The sequence below is a fragment of the Carlito syrichta genome, unplaced genomic scaffold, assembly GCF_000164805.1.
Source record: "Carlito syrichta isolate Samal-C Ts95f unplaced genomic scaffold, Tarsius_syrichta-2.0.1 Scaffold302584, whole genome shotgun sequence".
NCBI classification, from domain to species: domain Eukaryota; kingdom Metazoa; phylum Chordata; class Mammalia; order Primates; family Tarsiidae; genus Carlito; species Carlito syrichta.
Window position 1 is genome coordinate 192325 of NW_007246680.1, and position 26961 is coordinate 219285.

Consider the following 26961-nt stretch of genomic DNA (forward strand, 5'->3'; position numbering starts at 1 on the left):
AAGCAATCCTCAGCCTCCCAGAATGCTGAGATTACAGGTGTGAGCCACCACACTTAACCTGAAGTGCTTCTTTGAAGACATTCTCTCCTCTATTTCTTTCTCTTTTTTTTCTTTCTGTACTCTATTTTTGTTAGGAAACCAATTCTAACAAAATCTATTTTAAAAAATCTTTATCTATTACTTTCTACCTCTTTATTTTTCTGGGATACTTTCTGGAAGATTTTCTCAACTTCATCATCCAATTCTTCTGAATTTTTAAATTTCTGCTATCATTTTATGTAAATATATATATATTTATTTCCAGTTAGTTTTTGTTGTTGTTCACTTTTAATGTTTTCTTTTGCAGCAGGCTCTTCATGTTTCAGGGATGAAATGCCTTCCCTCATCTGCTACTTTAATAATATCCTGTTTAAAAAGTTTTCGTCTTAGATCATTGTCTGTTTCTTCTTTTTCTTCTTGCTGCAATTTTCAGGAAGGGTGTCTTCCAGTCTAACTGTTTTTTTTTGAGCAAATCATTCTGTTGGGACCTCACTGTTATTCTTCTTCCAGAAGTACAGATTCCTGAACTTTGGGGCACATTTCGACATAAATTAGGATCTTTTTCAGCTTTCCCCATTACCTGTGTCAAACTCAGCTTTTTGAGGGTCTGCTAAGTTCTTTTACATTATTTGGCTGATGGTTCCTCTCCCTTTTCCTTTATTCTACAGGTTTGTTCCTTTTTACAATATCATTTTACCTTACTGGGATTTGGGGAGAATGCTGAACTTACTGGCTTTGTTTTAATCTGTCTTCTTTAACCTGATATCTCAGAAATTTTGCTTTTAGAAGTCCTGTTATGTATGTCTTTCATTAGCTAATGAGTGATAATTGAAGAGGAAAAAACATATTTGCCATACACCGACTCAGGTTTTTTGTTTACCAGCTTTGTTTTGTTTACCTGTTGTTTGTTTTGTTGTCCATTACTTTATTCTATGGTGCACTAATGTGGAGCTGAGAGAAAGGAAGGCTTTATCAATGATTATGGTAGCAGAAGCATGTCATAACTGTTGCATCATCTATATGTATGTATACTTTTATTTCAGACAGAAATAATCCTAGAAAAAGAATGGAGCAAAGAAGGGGGCTGAGAAGGAAAGTATAAGGAGAAGGATTGTGAGTGCTGGAGATGCTTGTCCTATAGAAGACATTTGCCAAAATTATGTGATTCTTTCTGCCCACCCTCTCCCCACCCCCCCCATGCAGTGATATACTGTAGTGCTGGACACCCTGGATCACAAGGAATAAAAGGCAAAGTGGGTCCTCCAGGAGGAAGAGGCTCAAAAGGAGAAAAAGGCAAGTACAGCAAAGGTAGAATTTCTAGAAGACAACCACATGTGGAGGACTGGGGCATTTCTGACATGTACAATGTGGCATTTTATCCAGATTTATTATTCACCTTAGTCACTCCCCTGTGAATGCCGAACTTCTCCATGTCACTGAAAAGTCAAATCCTTATATCATAGAATATGAAGGAAACATTTACCTACCATCAAATGTGCTTCAAAATAGTGACTTTGGGACTGGGCGCAGAGGCTCATGCCTGTAATTCCAGCACTGTGGGAGGCTGAAGGGGGAGGATTGCTTGAGCCCAGGAGTTCAAGACCTGCTTGGGCAACATAGTGAGATCTCATCTTTACAAAAAATAAAAAAAATTAGTCGGGTGTGGTGATGTGTACCTATAGTTCAGTTACTTGGGATGCTGAGGTGGAAGGATCACCTGAGCCCAGGAGATCAAGCTATGATTGTCATGATCATGCCATTTGCATTCCAACCTGGGCAGCAGTGAAACACCAACTCAAAAAAAAAAAAAAAAATAGTGACTTTGTGCATGAGCTCGTCTTGATTCTTTGAGAATGGCAGAGATAGGATAGTATTGATATTTATTTCAGTTTCTTTCTGTGGGATCCATATTTCCCAGACTCATCAAATGCCTATTACTCTATATTTCTCCACTCTAAATTGTTTGGAACCTTTTAGGGCAACTGCGTCAGGTGGGTATGAAACAAACACAGAAGACTAGTCTGACTACCTTGAGACATTTTTTTTTAAGACCCCAAATCTTGATGATTAGAAAATGTGTTGTGGTGAATTATCGATTGTAATATGCAATGCAGTCAATAATCCTTCACATATTATTGTTTCCTTAATTGTTCAGAGTTTATGCCCTAAGTTTATGCCCTAATCAATTAATGTGGTTTAGTTTCTTCAGTCGTAACCAAATAAGAGATTTTTAAACTTTTAAAAAGAAAAAGTTTTCTTCTCTTTCAAGTTTCTTCAGTAGAATTGGACATCAGTTTTTCCCCTAGAATTGGTCGGGATGAGTTTATTAAGGAACAAACCCCTCCATTTTTAGAAATACTGTGCCCATGCCTAGATACCTCACAGTACCCCATGCTACAACCAGCCTCCACGTCATGGGTCATCAATTGTCTGCCACGAGAGTTGTGCACATCAGACTCTTTCTGTTTTTCATTTGTGCTACTGGCTTTCTAGAGTAAAGCCCTTATTGGGGATTTTATTCAGGAAATATGACAAAGCTGACTTTTATTCTCCTCCTAGGAAATGAAGGACTGTGTGCCTGCAAGCCTGGTCCCATGGGCCTCCCTGGCTCCCCAGGACTTCCTGGGAGGCAGGGGACTAAGGGAGACTTGGGGCTCCCTGGTTGGCTTGGAGAGAAAGGTGACCCGGGCCCTCCTGGTGCTGAAGGATCTCCAGGGCTACCAGTAAGTAGTTCTGACCAGTTTTAATCTTTCCAGTTAAAAGAGACACACAGAGATAAAAACTCATGTACCTATTTTTAATTTACAGTGTGACATTTTATGTGTTGAACCTATGAGCATCCTATTAAAGGCTAAAAACACCTATATCGAAATTTTTCATCCATCTCTGTCATTTCTTCATTCAGCGAATATTTCTTGAACACCTACTAGGTTCCAGGCATTGTTTCAGGTACTGGGGATACAGCAGGTACCAGAGCACAGTCTCCCTGCTCCTGGAGCTTCAGAGAGGATAAAGACCATCTAACAGATCAGCGAGTAAAAGCCTAGGATGGCAGGCAGAGATACAGGCCATGATTATCTAGTGCAGCTGGAGTAGAGAGAGTGAGAAGCAGAGCAGGGGTTGATGTCAGAGAACAGGCAGGGGGCCGGGAGGGGCTGCAGAGCATGGGCCTTTGCAGTGGATTGAGTTTGAGCTTTGACTCTTCTAGATGACATGGAACAGCCAGGGGAGAGTTTTAAGAAGAGACATAATCTGACATTAGTTTTCAGTGTGTCTCTTGCTGAGCTTGCTCTGTGGAGAAAAGACTATAAGGACAAGGGGCATTAGCAGGGAGATTAGCTAGGAGGCTGCTGCATAATCCTGGTGAGATATGTTGGCAGACATATTAATGTGGTGGTGCTGGGTGTGGCGAGAGGTGATCAGATTCTGGATATATTTTGAAGATGGAACCAATAGATTGGCTGTTTGATTGGACATAGGATACAAGAGAAAGATAAGTAAAGGATAGAGCCAAGGTTTTTGGCTTAAGCCATTGGACAAAGGCAGTTGCCAAGTACTGAGAGGAGGAAGGCAGTGGAAGGAGGGGACAGTGGGCGGGGAAAGGAACGTCTCAAGTTTTTGAGACGGTCAAGATAAGCAAGTCCAAATGTCAAGTAGGCAGTGGGATGCTATTCAACTTAAAGATTCAGATGAAAGGTCTAGGCTGGAGATATAAATATTGGCTTTGTCAGAGTTCATGTGAAATTTAGTGCCAGGTTCTCACTTGCTGAAAGTTATGAATGACTCAGGTTGAGGCACAGCTTCTCAGCGGCCTGGTTGCTCAGAATAAACTTGCTGTCTACTGGGGACTCTTCTCGAGGCTGGAGACAGTCATTCTGTCCTCTCCTTAAAAAAGACACCTAATCCTGGGGTGACCTGGGATCTAACCACTGAGCCAAAAGTACTCTTTTCCATTTTTATCAGAATATTTCATGAAAAGAAGGTGCCAACATGAAGACTTTAAGTGAAAATGAAGACTAAGGTCTCCCAGCACCACTCTTGTCACATGTCACTTGCCATATCTCCTCAATAGGGAGCCAGGCCCTTAATGCGTGTGTGGTGAATGAACATGGTTGCAATTATTAAGTAGTTTCCACTTTACAGTCTGCCTTTAAGATACAACGTTTTGCACAGTCAGTTTTTGTATTGCTACTTAATCTTCTTAATACAGATTTCAATAGCTCTAAAATATTTATGTGGCTTCCTATTCAGTTTCTTCTTCAGGCCAACATCTTTGAGTGTAGATTGATCGTTCATCTAAGGTTATCATGGGTACAGTTTACTTAATTCAATTGCTCTAAGGCTTACCTCTTTGGACTAGCCACATTTCTGATGTCTTTGTTTTGTACATGATTCTGTCTATATAACTTATCTGCATTAATTTCATTGCAATGTGATCACAGGGGACCAGGGCCATACCATGGGGTACTAGGAAAGGGGAAAAAAGGAAAGAAAGGGAAGGGAAGGGAATGGAAGGGAGGAAAAGGGAAGGACAGACAGAAGAGATGCATGAGGAAACCACATATTACTAGATGCTCCATTGGGTACTCGCCCTCCTCCCTACCTCTCCACTCTCACCTGCTGGTCCCTGACCCTATCAACCACAGGTTGGTAGGAAAGTAGAAAACAGAAAAGTAGTCTTAAGTTCTTTGAAATTATTTTTCTCTGATTGAACCAAGTCTTTGTATTTGTTCCCTTAGCCTGATAGCATTTCCTAGGGTAGGGTTGCTCTACAGGACACTGTAGCACATGGCACGGGAGCCTAGGAGCTGGTGGACCCAGTTTCAAATCCCATCTCTGACGTTTGTGAGCTCTGTGGCCTTTCTGAGCTTCCGTCACGTCATTTATAAAATGGATATAACAGCATTGTCTTACAATTTATTGGTAAGATTGTAATTGAGTCATGTTTTTGTAAGCTATGAGGTATGCACGAGAGAAAAAGATGTCTGGAAGTCTGCAGAACAAGGCAAAGGTCACAATTGTTGCAGGCTATATTGTTGGAGTGTTTCGAGTGTTTGGTTGTGTCCTCATGTTGTTTACTTTTATATTGTTAACATGAGATTTATGGCTTCCCCTGAGACATTAGAAGTTCATGGTTTCAGGTATATTATGTTCCCTCTGCTGCTGTGGCTATGGTTGTCGAGGTGGCTGGGGGATTCAGCCCTTACCACGCCCACCCACCTGCTTCCTTTGGACAGAACAGATACTGTGGTTGACGTGTATAAACAACTAGGACATGCCTGGCAGAGAGGAATTTGTGTTGCTGCTACGCTTTTGTTGTTATGGTAGCACAAGTGGTTAGTGCTCTCAGGTCTTAGGATTTGTGTCTCGATCTCAAAGTTGCTGAGAGCCTTTGCTCTGGGGAGCACTTAGGTTATACATTTATTTCACTAGAGTCTAAGTGCCATGAAGGCAAGTTAACAGCAGTCTTGTTAACTGCTGTGTCTCAGTACTCAGAGTAATGCCTGGTACTTTGTAGTTTTCAAAAATGATTCAGTAATGTTTTCAATAAACGTGTCTTTAATGAAATCCAATAACAGCGCTGGTATTTTTTTCTTTACTGGCACAACTAAGTCTACAATCTTCTAGTATTTCAAATTCTTCATCTACAGAACATTAGAACAATTCATCATGCATTCTGAGTCTCTAATGTGCTAAGTAATAGACTGCTCAGACTCCCAGGGTGGGTTTATTCTTCCAAGAAACCAAAGTTTTATTTATTAAGCATACTACTGTATTTTCTTTCTGGGGAGAAACTGGTTCCAATGCTATGCGAATAGCTTTCTGTCCTGATAATTTATCTATCAGAGGATACATTGGCCTAGTTCCTTTGTCACTTATGACTTAGCATATACAGAAAAAACAGGAATTAAAACAACAATCTATATTAGCACTTTATGATTTCTAATTCTGTCTAATTTATTGATATCTACTAAGAAATGTGCTCTACCCACTTTTTTTGATGTCTCACAGATATTGTTACAAACACGATGCTATCCTAGGGTGATGTTCCCAGGGATATTGGGCTGTGTGTAAAGCTACTTTTTCTCTACATGGAATGGCTCTCAACCCTTTTGTCCATTGAAGTTTTTATTGCTTGTTATGTACATTTTTTTTGGCTGCTTTTTCACTGATACTGACATTGTGTTTATCTTTACTGGTACCTCTCCTCCCCTTTACATCACAGCTTGTAAAGTAGTAGGGGCCAGGTAAACAAAGAGCTAAGCTTGTTTGAGAACACTGTTAGATTGCATGAAAATAAAACAAAGTAGCAGCGTTTGTGTGAACAAAGCAAATGGTTTGCTCAGTCATTTTTTCAGTTTCTTGGTTATGTTTTTTGGTTATTGATATCACTAAATAAGTACCTTTAGTCTCTGTAGAGTACTTTTATATTTGATATGATGCTTGGCCACTCTAATATACTGACAATAGGCTTCCAAATTTTTGACATGGTTTGTTATTCAATAACATGTGACATTTAGAAAGCACGACTCAAACAGTCCAGTTTCAGAACTATGTTGAGGTCAAAAGATGGTGAGTCCATCAGCCAAAATTAGTTGTTTACTTGTATACAGAGGAAACATATTGACTACTGCAAAGGTTCTTATTCCTGCTTATTTTGCCTATTAACTTTCCTTAGCTTCGTATTATTTCCATGCCTTTTTCATCACAAACTTATCCCTAAGCCTCCACCTTCAGCTCTAGTGGCAGCTCTTGTGGTTAACCCATCCTCTTCTTTCCTCTCAATTCTATTTTACAAAGCCCATGATAATTAAAATTAATTTTAATTATAAAGTTTTGTTTTTTTTTTTGAGTTGGAGTCTCACTCTGTCACCCAGACTGGAGTGCAGTGGCCGCTTCCGGCCACCGCAGCCTCGACCTGCTGGGCTCCGGCAATCCTTCTGCCTCAGCCTTCCGAGTAGCCGGAATTACAGGCATGCGCTACCACGCCCGGCTGATTTTTTGATTTATTGTAGAGATGAGGTCTCGCTGCCCAGGCGGGTCTCGACCCGCGGGCTCAGGCAATTCACTCACCTCAGCCCAAAGGCGCGTGATTACAGGCTGAGCCACCGAACCTGGCTAATTATAAAGTTTTATTTGAGATAGTTGAAGACTCACAGGAGGTTGGACAATCATACTGAGAGATCCCATCGATCTAACCAGCTTCGCCCAGTGAAATCTTACATAACCATATATACATCACCAGAGTACATGGTCAAAAACAGGAAATTAACTTTGATACATTTCTAGTAACTCAGGTACAGAACTTATTCAGATTTCACCAGTTTTTACATGTAGTTCAAGAGCCTCAATTTTCCAAGATAGGACCACCTTAGAAAGTGGGCAAGGGGATGAGAGAGAATGGGAAGCCAGAATCTTTACCAAGAGATTTAGGAGAGAAGAAGAGAAAGATTAGATAAACATGAATTTGAGTAATTTTTGATCCATCACCATTAATCTTATTCATTGCTTTTATTACTCAAGGGAAAAACTGGTGCCTCTGGACCACCTGGCGACAAAGGAGCAAAAGGTGACATGGTTGTATCAAGAGTTAAAGGTGAGTATAAGCAATCATGTAGTTCCTTATATTTCGCGAATTATATTGAACCATCTCTTGCATTAATTTCTACGATAATGACAGATCAATTCTACATAGCTTAGGATTGTTGAGACTACTTTTGAAAATACTCCCTGCCCTTCGTAGAGTTGTGTGAATGTTGAGCCAAATCCCTGTCTCTTATTTGCAAACATATGCATATTCTTTTTGTCAGATGTTCACATCCTCCTTGTGGCAAACTTGAGTTTGAAACAAGACCTCCTTTGGCTTGTCTGATATTTATTCACTCCATTATAGCACCTTATATTAGTTAAGAATATTTTAGTTGTAAGTTTTAAAAACATAGTTTATTGCCTTACCTAAATAAATGTGAAATGATAGAGGTAGAATTTGCATGGGGGCAATCAGATTTCAGCCTCCAGTAGCACCACAGCCTCTCCCTTCATCTCTCATTGCACCATCTGCATTTTCTCCTGTCAGACCAACTTTCTCTGGGCTGTTGAGTACATACACCCAGGCAACTCCAAGTTCTTACATCCAGGGATAAAGCGAGCTCTTCCACGTCAGTTACCAAGTCAGAAAAGAAAATAATTTCAGAAAAGACTGATTAGCTGAGGGAAAGGACTTATCTATGTACCATTCCCCATTCATCATGGCCAGGGCAGGAGTCCGGAATCACAAAGGCAGGGGAAGATTCTGTGACTGGTGCCTCTACACACCAGCTCCTTGTTGGGCTTAAAGAAGGAGAGCATTTCTCAAGTAAAGAGATTCAATGGGTATGGCAACTGTCATTTCCCCCTCTGGTTTTGGCAGGGTTTGTGTGACTTTGGGCAACGGAGATGAAATTCTATCAACGCTGAGTCAAGACCATTTATTGCCTTTGTCTTTTGTCCTCTGTATCCTTCTATTTCACCCCCTGTTGATAAGAGCTTGACTGTCTGCTGGCCTCTATTCCCAGGACACAAAGGAGAAAGAGGTCCTGATGGGCCCCCAGGATTTCCAGGGCAGTCGGGAACACATGGTCGGGATGGATATCCTGGAGAAAAAGGGGATCCAGGACCCCCTGTATGTATAATTTTCCTCCTACTATAGAATTTCACTTTCTTATACGGGCACATGTACATCCATTTCTGCCTTCTCTATCTACCAACTGTAACTCAGTAAAATGTCAGCATGCTGTAAATCAATCATCATTGGTGTCCTGCCACTGAAAGATATTTGTTAAAAAAAAAAAAAAAAAGGTATGGCATGACTGGAGATGGTCTAGAATTCTCAGTGGCAGTTCAGTCATAGTAAGACTTTCTTGTCCCCAGTCTCTGCATCATTCTCACAGTGTGTATTTTCTTCTTGCATCTTACAAAGACCCCACTGATGTTAGGTCTATTCAGTTGACTATGGGGAGGAGGATAGAGCACACAGGTCCTGACTTAGCTCAGTTCTGCTTCCTGGAGAAGATGAACATGAGGGAAGTAGTAAGTAAGAAAGTGTGAACAAAGGCAAATCCACTGAATTGACACACAGTATTGGCTGATGGGAAATCCCATTGATACATGATATTTCTGCATTTTCCAAACATGTTTGGGCAGACACTGTGTAGGTAATGAATGTCATAAGAAAAGGGTATGGAACATGATCCAATGCTTAGGAACTTTAAATATCTTGAGTATATAAGGTATTTTTGAATGCTTACATCACAGAAACAGGGTTAAATGTTTTCCTTATAACACTGGTCTTCTGAAGAGCAATTATCTTCCTAATTCTATAGTAAGGAATCAGAACCTTAAGGTATGTAATTCAAGGTTACCCACCTATCAGGTAGGCTAAAAATAGGAAGAAAAACTGCAGTCTGTCTTATCCCAACGTGTGTGCTATTTCCACCAGACTATGCTGCCTGCCATATGCAATGGGAAGTCACTGAGAGTGTTTTGATAGGGTAGGACCACGTTCTGATTCTAGAGGAACCCCTTCAGATAGAATACAAGTGAATAAGAGAGAGAAGCTTGGAAATTGGGTTAGATGCTGTTTATAGCTTTCTAACCTTTCTGCTTGTGTCAAATATGGGAATGGTCTTTCTTTTAGACTTGTAATATTTGCCACTTTCATTCTTTCACTTAAGAACTATTTAGAAACCAATATCTCTGAGTAGTAATTGTTCTAAAGTACTCATCTGATTGTGAAAACCAAAGTGTGCTATGGATCAAATTGGGACATTCACTGGGGTCTTCCTAGATTTATTGAAGCAGTCCAGACCCATATGGCTATCAGAGATCACATTTGGGACCAGGCCACCAAGAAGGATAGAAGGCAGGGCCCTCAAATTGCTAGCAGAACAGCATCAGGTATTCTTTGTATTCAAAAGTCCTTGTGGCTGTTCATTCAGTTAGGGTGCAAGGAGATGACATCCACACATGGTAGAGACGTGAAAGCAGCCCTGGTTTGAAAGCCTCTATTTCACCCCCTGCTGATATCTCCATAGCACAGCTTTTGGGGACTTGCTAGTTACAGGAGCCACAACTTAAGGAAACCCCGACAAGGACTCTCCACAAGTCTTTATAATTCTTCCAGACGAGATGCAAGTTTTGCAACCAGAGATTGATTTTGCCATAAGCAATACTGCCTAAACACAGAGTTGATAATTTGATTTTCATCAGGTTTTTAGGAACAGAGTTAGACAATGAACTCCAAAGGTCAAATTCTCATGCAGGAAGGGAAAGAATTTGTTAGCTCTTTGCCCACAGATGTGGTACTATCCATGTATCTTCTCATAAGAATGCAGAAAAACAATTTCAAATCATAAAAACTTAATGTTTAAGCCCACCACCTCCCCTGATATGTTTATTCCTATATTTTGTGATATTTGGTATTAGAGAGTGGCTCTACATAAAATTTCTTATTCTGTATTTAAGGCATAATACACGCATCACTTTCTGTATTTGAGGGATAACACATGTACCTAAATAATATACATGTACATAAAGATGTAAAATATGCATGCAAAACATTAAGTTTCTGAGTTGATTATTTTCAGTTATAATTGCTGCAGAGTAACAGTCTCCTGGAATTATAAACTTTTTTGCATATGTTTCTATAGCCTACAATGATGCTTTGAGTTTAAGGACTTTCAAAGATTGGTAATTGACTTATGATGTAAACATTCCCAGGGAGATCATGAAGACGCAGCCCCAGGTGGTAAAGGGTTTCCTGGACCTCCGGGTCCCCCAGGCAAAGTAGGACCTGTGGGGACCCCAGGACTGGGATTTCCTGGTCCACCGGGAGAGCGAGGTCGACCAGGAGTTCCAGGCCGTCCAGGTGTGAGGGGTCCTGATGGCTTGAAGGGTCAGAAAGGTAATTTTGAATATTTTTATGGCAGAATGTCAAATGAAATAAAGGAAGCTAAAGTGAGCAAAGTTATTACAGCTATGGCATAACACCTGAATAAAAATCTATCCAAGTGCTATTCAAACCTAGTCAAACAAATAAAGCATTACAGCCCAATCAATATTTAAAACAAATCCTTAAGATGCTAAAATAGCTTTGTTGTTTCATTTGTTTGGCATAGCAAAATTTCTCAGTATGAACTCATACAATCTGACTGTTTAAAATTATATATATATTATATATACATATTCAAAGAACATATCTATATTTTATATAATCTTTTGAGATAATGCGATGTATTTTAACAACAACAAAAAAACCCCACTAGTATGTCATTTAAAATACAATTGTCCATAAAAAAAATTTGTAAGCATTCTAGGGAGAAGAATGAAGATATTTTAAATATATTTGAAAGCTATGTGAATTTCAGAAAAAATTGAGTGACTTTCAGTATTTTCGTTGAAAATTTTTAAGAAGGTAGAATAAAAGGTTTTTTTAAGTTGTTTTCTTTAACAATATGTACATATACCTTGGGCTACATCGCGAAGTTTTAGAATAAAATGAAGTCTTTGGTTCTTGTTTTGACAATGTAGAAAGACAAATACCTTGGTATTTGATAAGGTACAAGTTCATGGTCTAGGATTTAAAAACTGTCATCATTTTTATTAACTTCATAAGTCTTTGATTGGAGAGCATATAAGGTAATACATTATGAGATACTATTTCTATCATAAAACAGAAACATTCCAATTTAGAAGGAGACAGGAACTCAGAGTCTCAAAATTTGAAGTTATATTTTTCTCACCCATTAAAATGAGGGATGATAATAACTATATTGCCAAATTATTAGAAAAATGAGGCAATACATTCAAAGGCTTGACCCATGGCAGACCCTCAGTAAATGGTAGATGTTATTCATATCTGGCTACATCTGCACAATTCCTCCATGTCCATACTAAGACCCAAATCTTCTGAACTTGCTGCTATTACATGATTTATGGAAACTTCTGATTCTATTGTGCTAGGTATCCATGTAATAGATCTCCATGTGCCTACAGATAAATTATTTTTTCTAGTTATTGAAAGTGGTACTTTTCAGAATCAATATGTTTCTTATCTCCATTATGTGTATAACTCTTCTGATAGTTGAAATTCAGATTTCAGGACAAATGTAGAAATTTGGTATAAAAGCAATTTAAGTGATCTAGGGATACTTGGGAGTCTTCTTTTCTTTCTCAATATACTATGTGAAAAAAATATCTTGAGTTGCCATTGAGACTCACATTGCAGTGGGCTATCAGTTACGTGAATGTCATTTTTTTTTCTTCATTCTAGGTGACACAATTTCTTGTAACGTAACCTACCCTGGGAGGCCAGGCCCTCCAGGTCTTGATGGACCTCCAGGTATTATCCATAAGAAGTTACTGTATTACATACTAGAGGGGACTCCCCCAAAACCCAGAACTTATTTATAAAAGTTGTGTATTTATTCTTACATGCTTACACTTCAGTTACCTTTAACGTACTCTCCATTTGATGCAATACACGTGTCAGTTTTGATACCTTTTAGTACTTCTGCCTTTTTTGCTTTCCCTCTTGCACATTGGCAAAAAGTTTCTCTTTGAGAACTTTTTTTTCAATCTGGGAAACCAAACAACAAAAAAAGACCCTCGGAGGGAGATCTGGTGAATAGGAAGGGTGGGTCAAGGGGTCATGCCATTCGGCATCAAAAACTGCTGAACTCTCAGCATGGTGTGGGCAGGTTTTCTAAAATTCACTGAAGTTGAATGCAGCCTCTCACAATACTAGCTGGAACACTGATGCTGAGGGGTTCCTAGAAAACGTACCGAGCAAGGGAAACATGTACTACAAGGGGCCCACCCTCTAAAAAATAATTCTGTTTTTTGGGGTCTGCCCCATCCTAGCTCCCAGAGTAAAAGAATCAGCAAGACAGATAAACCAATAGCAAATCCTTAGGCAACTAGTTAGAATATTTCTGAAGTTACTATAAGGTTTTGAGGGACTAGGGGACTAGGAAAAATCAGCATCTGTAGTAATTCATAGTTGTGTCTCTAGTCTGTTGGTTTAAGTACAATTCAGATGGGCTTTTCAAATCTTGGTGCAACAAAATTTACCTTGATTTGATAATATGTCAGTTAAAATGTCTGTCCTTTGAAAATTTTAAAACTATATTTTATTTCATTTTCTGTGCCCCAAGAGTGAAAAATAACACTTCGCTTTCTAATTTCAAGTTTCATTCTACTCTACTTTCCAAGAGAACCAGCTTCTGACCAGAAACATTCCAGAAAATGCCCACACGTCTACATTCCTAATTGCACCTTCAAGTTATAGCTTCATTGGAACCTATCACTTGTTTTTAGATGAATGAATCCCAAAATCTATATAAGAGATTTTGCCTAATTCTTATTTCTTCAGAGTTCACTTAAATTGACCCATTAAGTATTAGTATGGCTATTAAAGATGAGTTTTCTTGTCCCATTTAGCTACACAAAATATTTAAAGGTTGAATGATGACCTACTATTTTATTTATTTATTTTTTGAGTCAGAGTCTCACTCTGTTGCCCAGACTGAAGTGCAGTGGCCTCTCCCAGTCACTGCAGCCTCTACCTGCTGGGCTCCGGCCATCCTTCTGCCTCAGCCTTCCAAGTAGCTGGAACTACAGGCGTGTGCTACCACGCCCTGCTAATTTTTGATTTATTGTAGAGATGAGGTTTCGCCAAGTTGCCCGGGTGGGTCTCGAACCCGTGGGCTCAGGCAATCCACTCACCTCAGCCTCCCAAAGCGCTGGGATTACAGGCTGAGTCACCGAGCCCGGCCTGTGATGACTCACTCTTTATTACCTTCTCTAACCATTAAACTTCATGGCAACAATGTGTAAACAATCTCAAAATCTCAGAGGGCTACAATGGCAAGCATTTATTTTCTCTCTTATGGGTCTGCAAGTTGATTGGAGTTCGGCTGGCTGAAGATGGTCTCTGTTGGTCCCTTCAAGTTAGGTTTGGGGCTGCCACATGCATCCATCACAGGGCCAGCCTGTGTTCTTCTCATGTGATTGCAGAAATGCAGGAGAGTGGGCTCAGTTCCCTACCCACCTCTGATTGCATCCTGATCATTAATATCCCATTGGCCAAAGCAAGTCACATGACCAAGTCCCAGATCAAAGGGTAGGAAGTACACTCCACCCATCACTAGGTTATGGGAGAGTGTGGAAGCAAGCTTCTGTATCAGTGGGGTGAAGAATTGCTAGTTGTCTGGATGTTCACTTTCACTTGTGCTGGTCATGGATGGAGTAAAATATAAAGTTTGATTCTGCAGCTGTGGTCTCGAGAGAAGTGAATACTCAGATTTTAAGTTGGCAGTTATACCTCCTATGAAGTCCATGATTTATAAGTTATTTTTAACTGAGATAACTCCTAATAGGAACTCACAGGTTTAAAATAAAATTCCCTCTTGCAGGAGCTTTTTACCTATATTTCATTTAAGGGGAAATGCAGTAAGATGCAGGAAAATGGATTTTGGCCTTTAAACTGGTGTTTTCTCATCAGCGTGGACACTGGCCACCATCCCTTCCCTCCTCCAATGATAGACCATGCTTGTATATTTGTGTTGGAGACCTAGCATGGGACGATACCAAAAAAGTCATTGAAATGATGGTATACGTTCGAAAGTCTTTCAGGAAGATTCCCTTCCAGTATAGTTTCTGAGAAAGTGCTTTAACAAAATTACTCTCCATAAAACACTTATTTGGAGCACAACTCCTATGATGATTTTGTAAACCAGGATAGGCAGCATCTTTACTTTCATAAAGTAGAAATATTCTAACTCCACATAGACTTAAAATTATCTCATTTTGTTCTTATTTGATTTGTTTTACTGAGTCTGTGTTTTGTTGTTTTATTGTTTAGGTCCAAAGGGATTTCCAGGTCCTTATGGTGCTCCTGGGCGAAGGTGTTTGGATGGGCAAAAAGGACAACGTGGCAAACCAGGAATATCAGAAATGCGAGGTCCACCTGGTAAATGAAGTGTTTTTTTCTGCTTTGAATATCTATCAGCAACTTTTAAATATTCTATAAAGGAAATAGTATAAAATGGCCCAGGGATCCCTACATAATGAGAAAATGCTTTTTCTTGATACATTAGACCCTTAGCTGTGTTGTGATAACTTTTAGATTATGATACTTTTAGATGATGATACTTTTATAAGTTGCCAGGATTCCTTCCACCTTGAAGCATGAGTGATAAGCTAATATTCTTCTACTGTGCTGTTGAAACGACTCAATTCAGCCAGGATGTTTGCCAATAAATGGAAGCAATTAGGTTAACACCATCGGCTTATAGGAAATGCAGAATTACAATTTATCTCTCTACAAAAGTTGGCAAAAAACATTACCCATTAAGCTGCTCTTTTTTTTTAATTATAAAGATGTGGGGTACAATTCAGGATTAGGTATACAAACGTCAATTATGCAGGTGCCCTTGTTGATGAGGTATGTTCCTCCCCCCCAGCAATTTCCCTCAACTGTCAATCCCACCCCTCTCCCCTTGACAGTTTCCCACTACTGCCAATCCCTTTCTTATAGTGCTATAATTGTGCGAGGTCCGCTTATGAGTGAGAACATATGGAACTCTGTTCTTTGTTTCTGTGATAGATCACTGAGTATGATCGACTCTAAATCCATCCAAGTTGCTGCAAAGTCCATATGTTTGCCCTTCTTTATGCTGTGTGGTCTCCCATTGTTTATATGTACCACATTTTCTTTACCCAGTCCAGCTTCGATGGGCAACATGGTTGGTTCCATGTTTTTGCTATTGTGAACAGAGCTGCAACAAACATGTATGTGCAGGTATCTTTTTGTAGAATGATTTGAGTTCCTTTGGGTATATTCCCAAAGGGGAATTGCTGGGTCAAATGGAAGGCCAATTTCTAGTTCTTTCAGAAATTGTCACTGTCTTCCAAAGAGGTTGCAAGAGTTTGCATTCCCATCAGCAGTATAGAAGGGTTCCTTTTTCTCCCCATCCTCACCAGCATCTGTTGTTGCTTGTTTTATTAATGATGGTCATTCTTACTGGGGTTAGTTGTCATCTCAGGTGGTTTTGATTTGCATTTCTCTGATGATGAGTGAGGCGGAGCACTTTTTCATGTGTCTGTTGGCTGCCCGTATATCTTGTTTTGAGAAGTATCTATTCATGTCTTTTGTCCACTTTGTAATGGGACTGTTTGTTTTTTCCTTTTGGTGTGTTTGAGTTCTTTGTAGATCCTAGATGTTAGGCCTTTGTCAGATATACAGCTAGCAAATATTTTTTCCTAGTCTGTGGGCTGTCTCCCTGCTCTCTTGATGGTATTTTTTGCTTTGCAGAAGCACTTTAGTTTGATGAGGTCCCACTTGTCTATCTTATTTCTTAAGGTATGGGCATTTAGGGTTCTGAATAAGAATTGGTTGCCAGTTCCAATTGCCATAAGGGTGTCTCCTGTGTTTTCTAGGATTCTTATAGTTTGGGGTTTAATGTTTAGGTCTTCGATCCATTTAGAGTTAATTTTTGTATATGGCGGTAGGTAGCGTTCATGTTTCAATCTTCTGCATGTGATCAGTCAGTTTTCCCAGCACCATTTACTGAATAGGTTCTCCTCTCCCCAGTGATTGTTGTTGGAGGTTTTGTCAAAGATGAGTGGGTTGAGAAATAGAGGCTTTGCTTCTGGAATCTCTATCCTATTCCATTGGTCTATGTGCCTGTTCTTGTACCAATACCAGGCTGTTTTGATTAATGTAGCCTTATGGTAAAGTTTGAAGTCAGAAGTGTAATAACTCCTACTTTGTTTCTTTTGCTAGGGATTGTTTTGGCTATTTGTGGTCATTCATGTTTCCATATTAATTTCTGTATTGTCATTTCCAAGTCTGAGAAGAATGATACTAGCAACTTAATGGGTATTGCGCTGAATCTGTAGATTGCCTTTGGTAGGATGGACATGTTAACAATGTTGATTCTTCCTATCCATGAGCATGGAATATTTTTCCATTTGTTTGTATCTTCTTGGATTTCTTTGAGCAATGTTTTGTAGTTCTCATTGTAAAGCTCTTTCACTTCTCTGGTTAGGAAGATGCTGAGGTATTTCATTTTTTGGTGGCTATTGTGGGTGGGATTATGCTTTTAATTTGGGTCTCTGCCTGCTTGTTGTTGGTGTATAGGAATGCAATCTGTCTTTTGCACATTTATTTTGTACCTTGAGACTTTGCCAAAGTCCTTTATCACTGCAAGCAGGTTTTTGACAGGTTCTCTTGGATTTTCAAGGTATAGGATCATATCATCAGCAAAGAGGGACAACTTGACTTCCTCTTTTCCTATTTGGATACCCCAAATTTCCTTCTCTTGCCTAATTTCCCAAGTTAGGACTTCCAACACAATGTTGAACAAGAGGGGTGAGAGTGGGCAGCCTTGTCTTGTTCCAGTTTTCAGGGGAAATGTTTCCAGTCTCTGTCCACTTAGCAATATGTTAGCTATGGGTTTATCATAGATAACACTTACTATTTTGAGGTATGTTCCTTCTATACCTAGGTGTTAGAGGGTCTTTATCAAGAAGGGATGCTGGATTCTATCAAAAGCTTTCTCTGCATCTAATGAGATAATCATGTGGTTCTTGTTTTAACATCAGTTGATGTATTTAATTACATTTATGGGCTTACGTATGTTGAACCAGCCCTGCATCCTAGGGATGAAGCCTACCTGGTCATGGTGGATGATTTTTGAGATGTGTTTTTGGATCCAATTTGCTAGAATCTTGTTGAGGATTTTTGCATCTGTGTTCATAAGGGATATTGGCCTGTAGTTCTCTTTTTTTTGTTTGATCATTACCCGCTTTGGATATCAGTGTGATGTTAGCTTTGTAAAATGATTTGGGGAGAATTCTATCTTTTTCAATTGCCTAGAATACTTTCAAAAGGATTGGTATCAGCTCCTCCTTGAACATTTTGTAGAATTCTGCTGGAAAGCCATCCGATCAAGGACTTTATTTGGTATGTAGTTTTCGTATGACAGAGTCAATTTCCTTGGTTGTTATTGTTCTACTTAGTGTCTCAATGTCTTCTTGTTTCAACCTGGGGAGGTTGTGTGATGTCAGAAAGTCCTCCATTTCATTTAGGTTTTCAAGTTTGTTTCAATATAGGTGTATATAGTAATCTGTGATAATCTTTTGTGTTTCTTTGGGATCAGTTGTAATTTGATCTTTTGTATTTCTGATTATGTTTATTTAGGCTTTTTCTTTCATTTTCTTGGTCATTCAGGTAAGGGGTCCATCAATCTTGTTAATTCTTTCAAAGAACTAGCTTTTTGTTTTGCTGATATTTTCTATGATATTTTTGTCTTCTATGTCCCATATTTGGGCTCTTATTTTGGTGATTTGGATTCTTCGGTTAAACTTGGGGTTTTGGTGGTCTTCTCTTTCCAGCTCCCTTAGGTGATCTGTTAGGCTTTCCACTTGTAATCTTTCCATTTTCTTGATGTGTGCTCATAGAGATATAAATGCCCTTCTTAGAACTGTTTTCATGGCATCCCAGAGGTTTTGGTAAGATGTTTCTTCATTTTCATGTGTTTTCATTAATTTCTGCTTTGATTTCAATGTTGACCCAGTAGTTTTTCAGCATCATGTTGTTTAGTGTCCATGTCTTTGTAGGCTTTGGCAAAATTTTGTTGATGTTGATATTTATTTTTATTCCACTGTGGTCTGAGAGTGTGCATGGCAAGATATCAACCTTATGGAATATTTTTATGCTTGATTTATGGCCAAGAATGTAATCAATCTTGGATTATGTTCCAATAGGTGATGTGTAGAATGTAAATTCTGTGGTTATTGGGTGGAATAATCTGTAGGTATCTATTAAGTCCACTCAGTTGAGTGTCAAGTTTAGGTTCTGGATCTCCTTGTTGATTTTTTGCATTGATGATGTATCTAGGGTTGTTAGTGGAGTATTCAAGTCCACTGCTATAATAGTGTTAGAGTCAATATCATTTTTTAGTTCACTTAGTAGTTGCTTTATAAATACTGGTGCTCCTGTGTTGGGTGCATATATGTTTAGGATGGGTATTTCTTGTTGATGGATTGAACCTCTTATCATTATGTAGTGTCTTTTTGCATCTTTTTAAATTTTTGATAGCTTAAAGGTTGTTTTGTCTGATATTAAGATTGCAACTCCTGCCTTCTTTTGTGATCTATTTGCCTGGAAACTCATTTTCCATCCTTTAACCTTGAGTCTGTGTGCATCCCTTGTAGTTAGAGTCTCCTGGATGCAGCAAATAATTGGGTCATGGTTTCTTATTCAGTTTGCCATTCTGTGTCTTTTCAGTGGTGCATTTAGTCCATTCATATTCAGGCTGGTTATTGAAATGTGATTGTTTATCACTGTCATGAGGATCTTATAAAGTTTTTTCCTTTGCTTCTTTTCTTTTGGCTTTGGGGTTAATGTATGTGTGTGTTTTCAAGTTTCTTGTTGTGCTGTATTCTCTGTTGATTCTGTGCACACAGACTCAAGGTTAAAGGATGGAAAATGAGTTTCCAGGCAAATAGATCACAAAAGAAGGTTGTTCTCTCGGGAAGTGTGTGGTCATTCTTTTTTTCTTTCTTCTGTGCTTAATACCTTTTTAAGTGTCCCCTGTAGAGCTGGTCTGGAAGCTGCATAAACTCTTAGGGATTGCATGTCTGGGAAGGATTTTAATTCTTTGTCACTGATGAAGCTGTGCTTGGCCAGATAGGAAATTCTTGGTTGAAATTATTTATCTTTGAAGGCTTTGAATATAGGGCTCCAGTTCCTTCTTGCTTGTAATGTTTCTACCAATAGGTCTGCCTCTATTCTGATTGGTTTTCCCAGTTGGTAGGCTGATCTTTCCCTCTTGCTGCCTTTAGGATTTTTACTTTTGTGCCTACTTTGTGTAGGTAAATTACTATGTGCCTAGGGGTTGGTCTTCTCCTTTGATGTCTTGTGGGGGTTCTCTTTACCTCTAGTGCTTGGCTGGTCACATCTCTGGTGCTTTGGGGAAAGTTTTCTTGGATTACCTCATGGAATACTTGCTCTAAGTTGTTCTCCATTTCCCTTTCTTCTTCTGGAATATCAATCAGGCATAGTTTCAGCCTCTTGATATAATCACATATCTCTTGTAGGCTTTGTTCTTTATTTCTGCATCTTCTTTCTATGTTTTTTTTTTTTTTAACAGATTGCTTAATTCCATGTTCTAGTCTTCAAATTCTGAGATTCTTTCTTCAGCTAGATTAATTCTGCTTTCCATGCTTGTCATCTTATTATTTCCTGGATGAAAATTTTTATTGCCAAAATCTCTGTTACAAGTTCTTTCAGTGTTGCATCTTGTCTTTCTTGAGCCTTAGTCACTCTTTCCATTCATTCCCCAATCCCTGTCATATTCTGGGGCCAGTTGTTGACAACGTCCATTGTTTGGGCACCAAGTTCTGATTTTTCAGGAGTTTTGTCTTTGGTACACTTGAAATTGCCTGAGGTCTTCCTTTGGTTTTTCCTCATTTGTGACAGATCTCTTGTTTTTCTCTTTAGTTCTGTTATTCAGTGTCAGTGGGTGAGGCTCTCCCTTCTGATGCTTGCTCAGTCCTTTATTCTTCCCTGAACAGGCTCTGAATTTGTTCTCTTTTGATATTAGGACAGTGGATGGGAAGCTTTGCTATCTCTTGTAGTTTTAAAAATTCGAATAAAGTAGGGGATGGGGGTGCTAGGATTCAGAAACTACCTGCAAATTACAGTGTTCACTTATTGTGGTATGTGTTCCCTGAGACTCACTCCTCACCACCACTGTATATGACAATGCAAAGCAGAAATCATTGCAAAAAACAATTGAACACACACAGAGACATATACACACATACACACACCCAATAACAAACTGGAATAACAACAAAGTGAAGCAAAACAAACAATAACAAACCAAGAAAACTAAACACACACACACACACACACACACACACACACACACACACCTAGCATAAGGTAATATAAAAGAAAAACAGAAAGACCAGAGGAAAGAAAAAAAAAAGAGAATTCAGGTCAAACCCTCACACATATATTGACACACACCTTAAATTATAAAAAATGAAAATAAAAAAACCCTGAAGAACAAAAGAGCAAAAACAAACCAACAACAACAACAAAATTGAAAGACGAACACTCATTCACATACACACATAAACAGAAAATGACAAATAAAAGAAGAAATAGAAAAATAAAAGAAAAAATATTTGGGGGGGAGCAGATCAAACCCTCACATACACATTCATGCACAAAGGAAAAATATTTTAAAAATAGGTCAACAGTCAAAAACAATTTTAAAATTTAAAAAAAATTGGAAAAAAAACTTTCCCTCTTGTGGCAGGTTCTGTAATTGTTCTTCAAATCAGGTCTGTCCTGCAGAGCCACCTCTTTCACTCTCTCCTCAGTGTCCAGAGCAGGGAAGGGGGATGGGCAGTGGAAGTGGGTGGGGCTGCAGTCCTCCCCTCCCATCCTCATATGGTCAGCGAGATCTCCCCAGTGGGGAGGTACAGGATTGTCCCTTTTCCAGGTATGTACTAGCAGGAGGTGCCCCAGCCAGGCTTATCCTGGAATGGAGCTCTCCTATTGCGACTGACGTCCAGGCTCTGCCTGGATTTTTCCCTCTCAGTGGTGGCCCAGCTGTGTGGGTCTGATGTTCAGAAGATTGCTGGGGAGGAAGGGGTTTGGATCAGCCCCAGACTCACCACTGATCTCTTTGGAGTTCTTCCTTGTCCTTTTCTGACCACACCCTTTGTCCCTCAGCTGAATCAGTGTAGGGGGTGGGGTGCCTGGAACTCAGTACTCATCAGGTCCCTCCGAAGTTTGTGTTTTCAGGATATTCCCTCTGGGTCATGATCAATCCCTGAGTAGTTGATCTGCCAGTCACAGAGGTCAGGTCTGTTGCTCTGTGGTGAGCGAGTTGGAGCAGTTTCCTGCCTCACCTTCAATATATTGGTGGAGTGTCTCTCTTGTCCTTTTCCATGGGACTTTGCCTCTGGACTCCTTCCCTCGCTCCTGCTGCCAGTACCCTGCCAGGTGTTGAAGTGGTGAGGCAAAACCAGGAGCCGTCAGTCTCTCTCCTGCTACACCAGTTGGGGAGAGCCTGGAGCAGTATTTTCTCCTCACTGCTTTTGTCCGTTTAAAAAAAAAATAATGGTGCTCGACTTCTGTGACCTGGGAAGACCCAGGAACAAAGCAGAGAAGTTGCAGTACCAGCTGTTGCACCAGGGGCCTGGCCACTTGCTCACAAGCCCCCACTTAGACAATCTCTCCCAGCATTTTCCTCCCAGGGAGAGTTTGTTGATTTAAAAAAATAAAAAAGAAAGATAAAGAAAATGGTGCTTGGCTTCTGTGTCCCGGGAATCGCTAGGGTCTGGGCCCAGCCGCTGTGGCACCAGCCGCTGCACCAGGAGAGGACTGCCCGCTTGCTCCCTAGCCCTCACTCTGTCAGTCACTTATGTGCCCACTCACTCAGCAGCATGTACACAATTTTCCATACGCTCACTCACTCACAAAGGGACTCACATATTCTGACTGGTTTGGCCACCATCTTCCCAACCTCTCAAGCCACTCTTAATTTTAGGAAGTACCTCTGCATTTTTAAGAAATGTGTTTTAATCAAATAAGTAGTCTTGTATTTCTTGGTTCTATATTGCAATAATTAAATTTTACTTTTTGTTAAATAGGTTTTCGTGGTGACATGGGAGATCCAGGTTTTGGAGGTGAAAAAGGATCTTCCCTTGTTGGACCCCCAGGCCCTCCTGGGTCACCTGGAATGCATGGTCAGAAAGGAATTCCGGGAGACCCTGCATTTGGTCACCCAGGGCCTCCAGGAAAGAGGGGTCTTTCAGGACTGCCAGGGACAAAAGGATCCAAAGGTGAACCAGGATGCCCCGGGGCTGAAGGTATGCTGGCTCTGCTGTCCCCATGGTCCACAAAGCTGGTTCTGTTTTGGAACAGGTCACTGAAGAATGCTTAGACTGTTTTAGGTATGTAGAATGCAAAATTTTCACCCAAGTATTTTTCCTCTTATAGAAGCACTGATTACATTTCAAATAACCTGAATGCCTTTGCATTCAATTGGTTGTTTTCAAATACAGGGCAGCTTCCTGTGGCTCAGTAAACTCAATTCAATTTGACAGCTAGTAGACATCTGCCAGGCAGTATGTTAGTACTGCAAAACCCCAAGAGCAGGGACTGTGTAGCTTGCCTGCTGCCATTGCCAGGTGGAAGGTGGCAGGACAGAGTGTAGGAGGAAGAGTGGCTTAGAGGCTGGAGCAGTGTGGGCTGAGGCCCTGGAAGGCTATGAGGCAGAGCTAGGCACAAGCTGAACTCTATAGAGCAAGCTATCTTTGGACAGGTGACAGAGTAGAGAGACCTTTGCTCCAGCTGGGGTGGTAGACAGGACAGTGAAACACAAGATGGGCAGATGACCCAGGCACTGATTCATACCTTTTTCTGAAATCACTAAGGATTCTTCAGGATCCTCAGTGCAATTTTGCAGATTTTATTGGACCAGTATTTATTAAGTATCCTCTTGAGTAGTTAGTACAGGGCAGATGGAGGAGAGGAGGGGAATCGGCTGCTACCTTTGCCCTCAAGCAACTTGCATGGACGTTTGTAAATCAAAATATTCACATACAAAGAAAAAATTAATTGGAAAGCAACAAGATAATACATTGTGTGAGTCCATAAATTAGTTTTGATGAGGTAATCCCACTATCTTACTAGTAAAAATGGATCAAAAGGTAGGGTTCAGCAGAAGAAGGTTATAGATATAAAAATATTCTTGTAGTATTATCCACATAGAAGAATAATTGGAAACAATACATAGAGTCAAGTAACACACACACTCAGAGGAACACTAGTCATCTATCAACAATTAAAATAATGTTTGTAAAGACTGAAACAAAATGAAAAACATTTCAGGTTAATTTGCAAACTGAAATAATGCGACAACTAAATGTGTATTGTGATGACTATTTGTAAAACCTAAACATATGAACCAAAAATAGAAAGAAGTATAGAAAAACAAAGTAAGGACCAATTAGAAGTGCAACTTCATCTGCATGCATCCTACTTATGTAGCTAACCTTCACTTGTATCCCACATCTCTATAATAAAAAATAAAATAAAATAGTAAATAAATAAAATAAGAAGGATGAGGAATTATGTGGATTTTTTTTTTCCTGAAGATTATGACACTATCTTTCCAATATGTAGACATCTGGGGGTGCAAGTGTTGAAATCTCTTACAAAATGCAAGCAAGTGGGTAAGTGTTGTAGAGAGTTGCTGTAAAGCCTGTCACAAAGTTAAAAGTTAATTAAAATCAGGAAGAGCCAAGTGGTTTCTTATTTGCATAGAAAACTTCTCTGTAGTCCACATAACCTTATCAAGTAACTCAGCATAGTTTTTCTATTTCTTTGTAACTCACTACATCTGTGATTCAAATAAAAAATCCATTTAGAGACGTATCCCATTTGAGCATCGATTCAGGGTCAGAATGTTCACTTCCAGTACTTATATGCATGAACAAGTGGTTGTGAGCCATCTTGTAGTTTTATGGATGTTATGGATGCATTGTACCATTTCAGGAGCAGATGGCATTCCTGGATTCCCAGGCCGTAAAGGTCCCAAAGGCAGAGAGGGAAGTGTTGGGTTTCCAGGTGTCCCAGGCCCCCCTGGCCATTCCTGTGAAAGAGGCGCTCCAGGGATGCCAGGCCAACCAGGACTCCCCGGGCCTATGGGTAGTCCAGGTAAGTGTCAGCGGATATCTAGAACCATGAAGGACCTGGGGTTTACCCTACATACACATTAGTAAGTGCCCCTCTTGCTCTTTTATGGATGTTGGCAGAAACAGGAGTACTGGGTCAGAGACAAAGGACTTTACTTCTCATGAGTTTCATGTTAGTTTGTGTCATTTCCCCATGTCTCTGGGGCAACATAAGGGGTCTACCTGGCTGCTGCACGCACAGTGGGTTGCATTTTGTAAGAGGAGCCCTGAGCCCAGGAACCGCTGCCTCATAGCAGCCCGTGAGGAAGCTTGCTTTTTGTTTCGGGGAAGTACTATGTCATCTATCAAAGTTGCTTGCTGCCAACACAACCTTGAGAAGTTGCCCAGGTAAAGAGCATATGGACCTTGCATTCTTGGCATGCCCAGGAGGACATGCAGGGTGAGAAACCCATGAAAGAGTGTCTCCTAACACAAGGTGCTGAAAGGCTCTCTTAGTCCATTCAGGTTGCTGTAACATAAATATTTTAGACTAGGTAATTTATAAGTAACAGACATTTATTTCTTACAGTTTAGGAGTCCGGGAAATCCAAGATCATGGTGCCAGCAGGTTTGAGGAGGACCCATTCCTCATAGATGGTGCCTTCCATGTGTCCTCACAGGGCAGAAGGGGCAAATAGCTCTCGCACGCCTCTTTGATAAGGTCACTAATCCCTTTTGTGTGGCCTCTGCTCTCATGACTTAATCACCTCCTAAAGACCCTACCTCTTAATACTGTCACAATGGTGATTAAGTTTCAGTGCATGAGTTTTGGAGGGATACATTCAGAACACAGCAGAGGCTATTTCCAATATGTTCTTCATTTCACAATTCAGATTATCCACTCTGTTATTTAAACTCTTTTGCTGTTATTTAAACCCAAATGCAATAACATACCCACTTGAATAATTAAACAATATTGGGGCAAAACTTGCCATTGCAGCCACCATTGTAACACCAATAACACTAGATGATGTTCTCTGATATCTACAATTCTCACATCACACTTAACAGCCTGACTGAAGTTCACTTGACAAGAGCTTCAAGAAGAATTTGGGAATTTTTCTCCTATTAGTTTCCCTCTACGAAGAGTAAATAGAAATAAAATCTTTGTTCTCTATCCCTGTTTATTTTCCATTAAAAATTCTTTCTAGGCCAGGCACGGTGGCTCACGCCTATAATCCCAGCACTTTGGAAGGCTGAGGTCAGAGGATTGCCTGAGCCTACGGGTTTGAGACCAGCCTGGGCAACTTGGTGAGAGACCTCATTACTACAATGAATCAAAAAATTAGCCGGGCGTAGTGGCATGTGACTGTAGTTCCAGCTACTTGGAAGGCTGATGCGGAAGGATTGCCTGAGCCCAGCAGGTCCGTGAGCATGCCACTGCACTCCAGCCTGGGCGACAGAGTAAGACTCCACCTCAAAAAAAAAATCTTTATATAATGAATCATTAGTTTATCTCTCCAGATCTTTTGAGAGCAGCCTGTCTGCCCACTGCTCTGCCTGGGATTGAAGATACAGTAGTGAACAACTTGTTCCCTCCTCTCTATAAGCTTATAGTATGCAAGTAATTACATTAAAATATGATGAGTGGCTGAGCAAGGTGGCTCACACCTGTAATCCTAGCACGTTGGAAGGGCAAGGCGGTAGGATTGCTCGAGCCCAGGAGTTTGAGACCAGCCTGGACAACATCTTGTCTCCACAAAAAAATTAAAAAATTAGTTATGTACTAGTGGGGAGGTTGAGGCAGAAGGATCACCTGAACCCAAGAGGTCAGGGCTTCGGTGAGCCGTGATTGTGACATTGTACTCTAGACTGTGCAACAGAGACCCTGACTCAAAGAAAATTTTTTTGAAAAACGTTGTTGCCAGAGTAAAGAACGGATGGTGAAGAGTGTTCCCAGTGAAGTGATGGCACACATCAAGTTGGGAATGGGGGAGAGGGCTGTTTAGGGCACTGGAAAACATTGTGTGTGTGTGGTGAGAAATGGGCCTGGACTGTAGTGGTGTCTTCATCTTTAGGGAGCTCTAGGTGAGTGTTTAAAGTCTGACTTCAGCCGGCTCGGTAGCTCAGCCTGTAATCCCGCGCCTTTGGGAGGCTGAGGTGAGTGGATTGCCT

At 40.2% G+C, this 26961-nt stretch overlaps 1 protein-coding gene across 1 annotated transcript in view; it reads left to right on the top strand.

The window, feature by feature from the left end:
• LOC103259283 (collagen alpha-4(IV) chain) overlaps positions 1–26961 on the top strand; it is a 141276-nt gene that overhangs the window by 65852 nt on the left and 48463 nt on the right. The window contains exons 21-29 of the mRNA XM_008056966.2: positions 1243–1332; positions 2599–2762; positions 7564–7636; positions 8595–8701; positions 10798–10981; positions 12350–12418; positions 14942–15049; positions 22759–22977; positions 24668–24829. Of these exons, the coding sequence (XP_008055157.2) occupies positions 1243–1332; positions 2599–2762; positions 7564–7636; positions 8595–8701; positions 10798–10981; positions 12350–12418; positions 14942–15049; positions 22759–22977; positions 24668–24829 (1176 nt within the window). The remainder of the gene's footprint in view (positions 1–1242; positions 1333–2598; positions 2763–7563; positions 7637–8594; positions 8702–10797; positions 10982–12349; positions 12419–14941; positions 15050–22758; positions 22978–24667; positions 24830–26961) is intronic.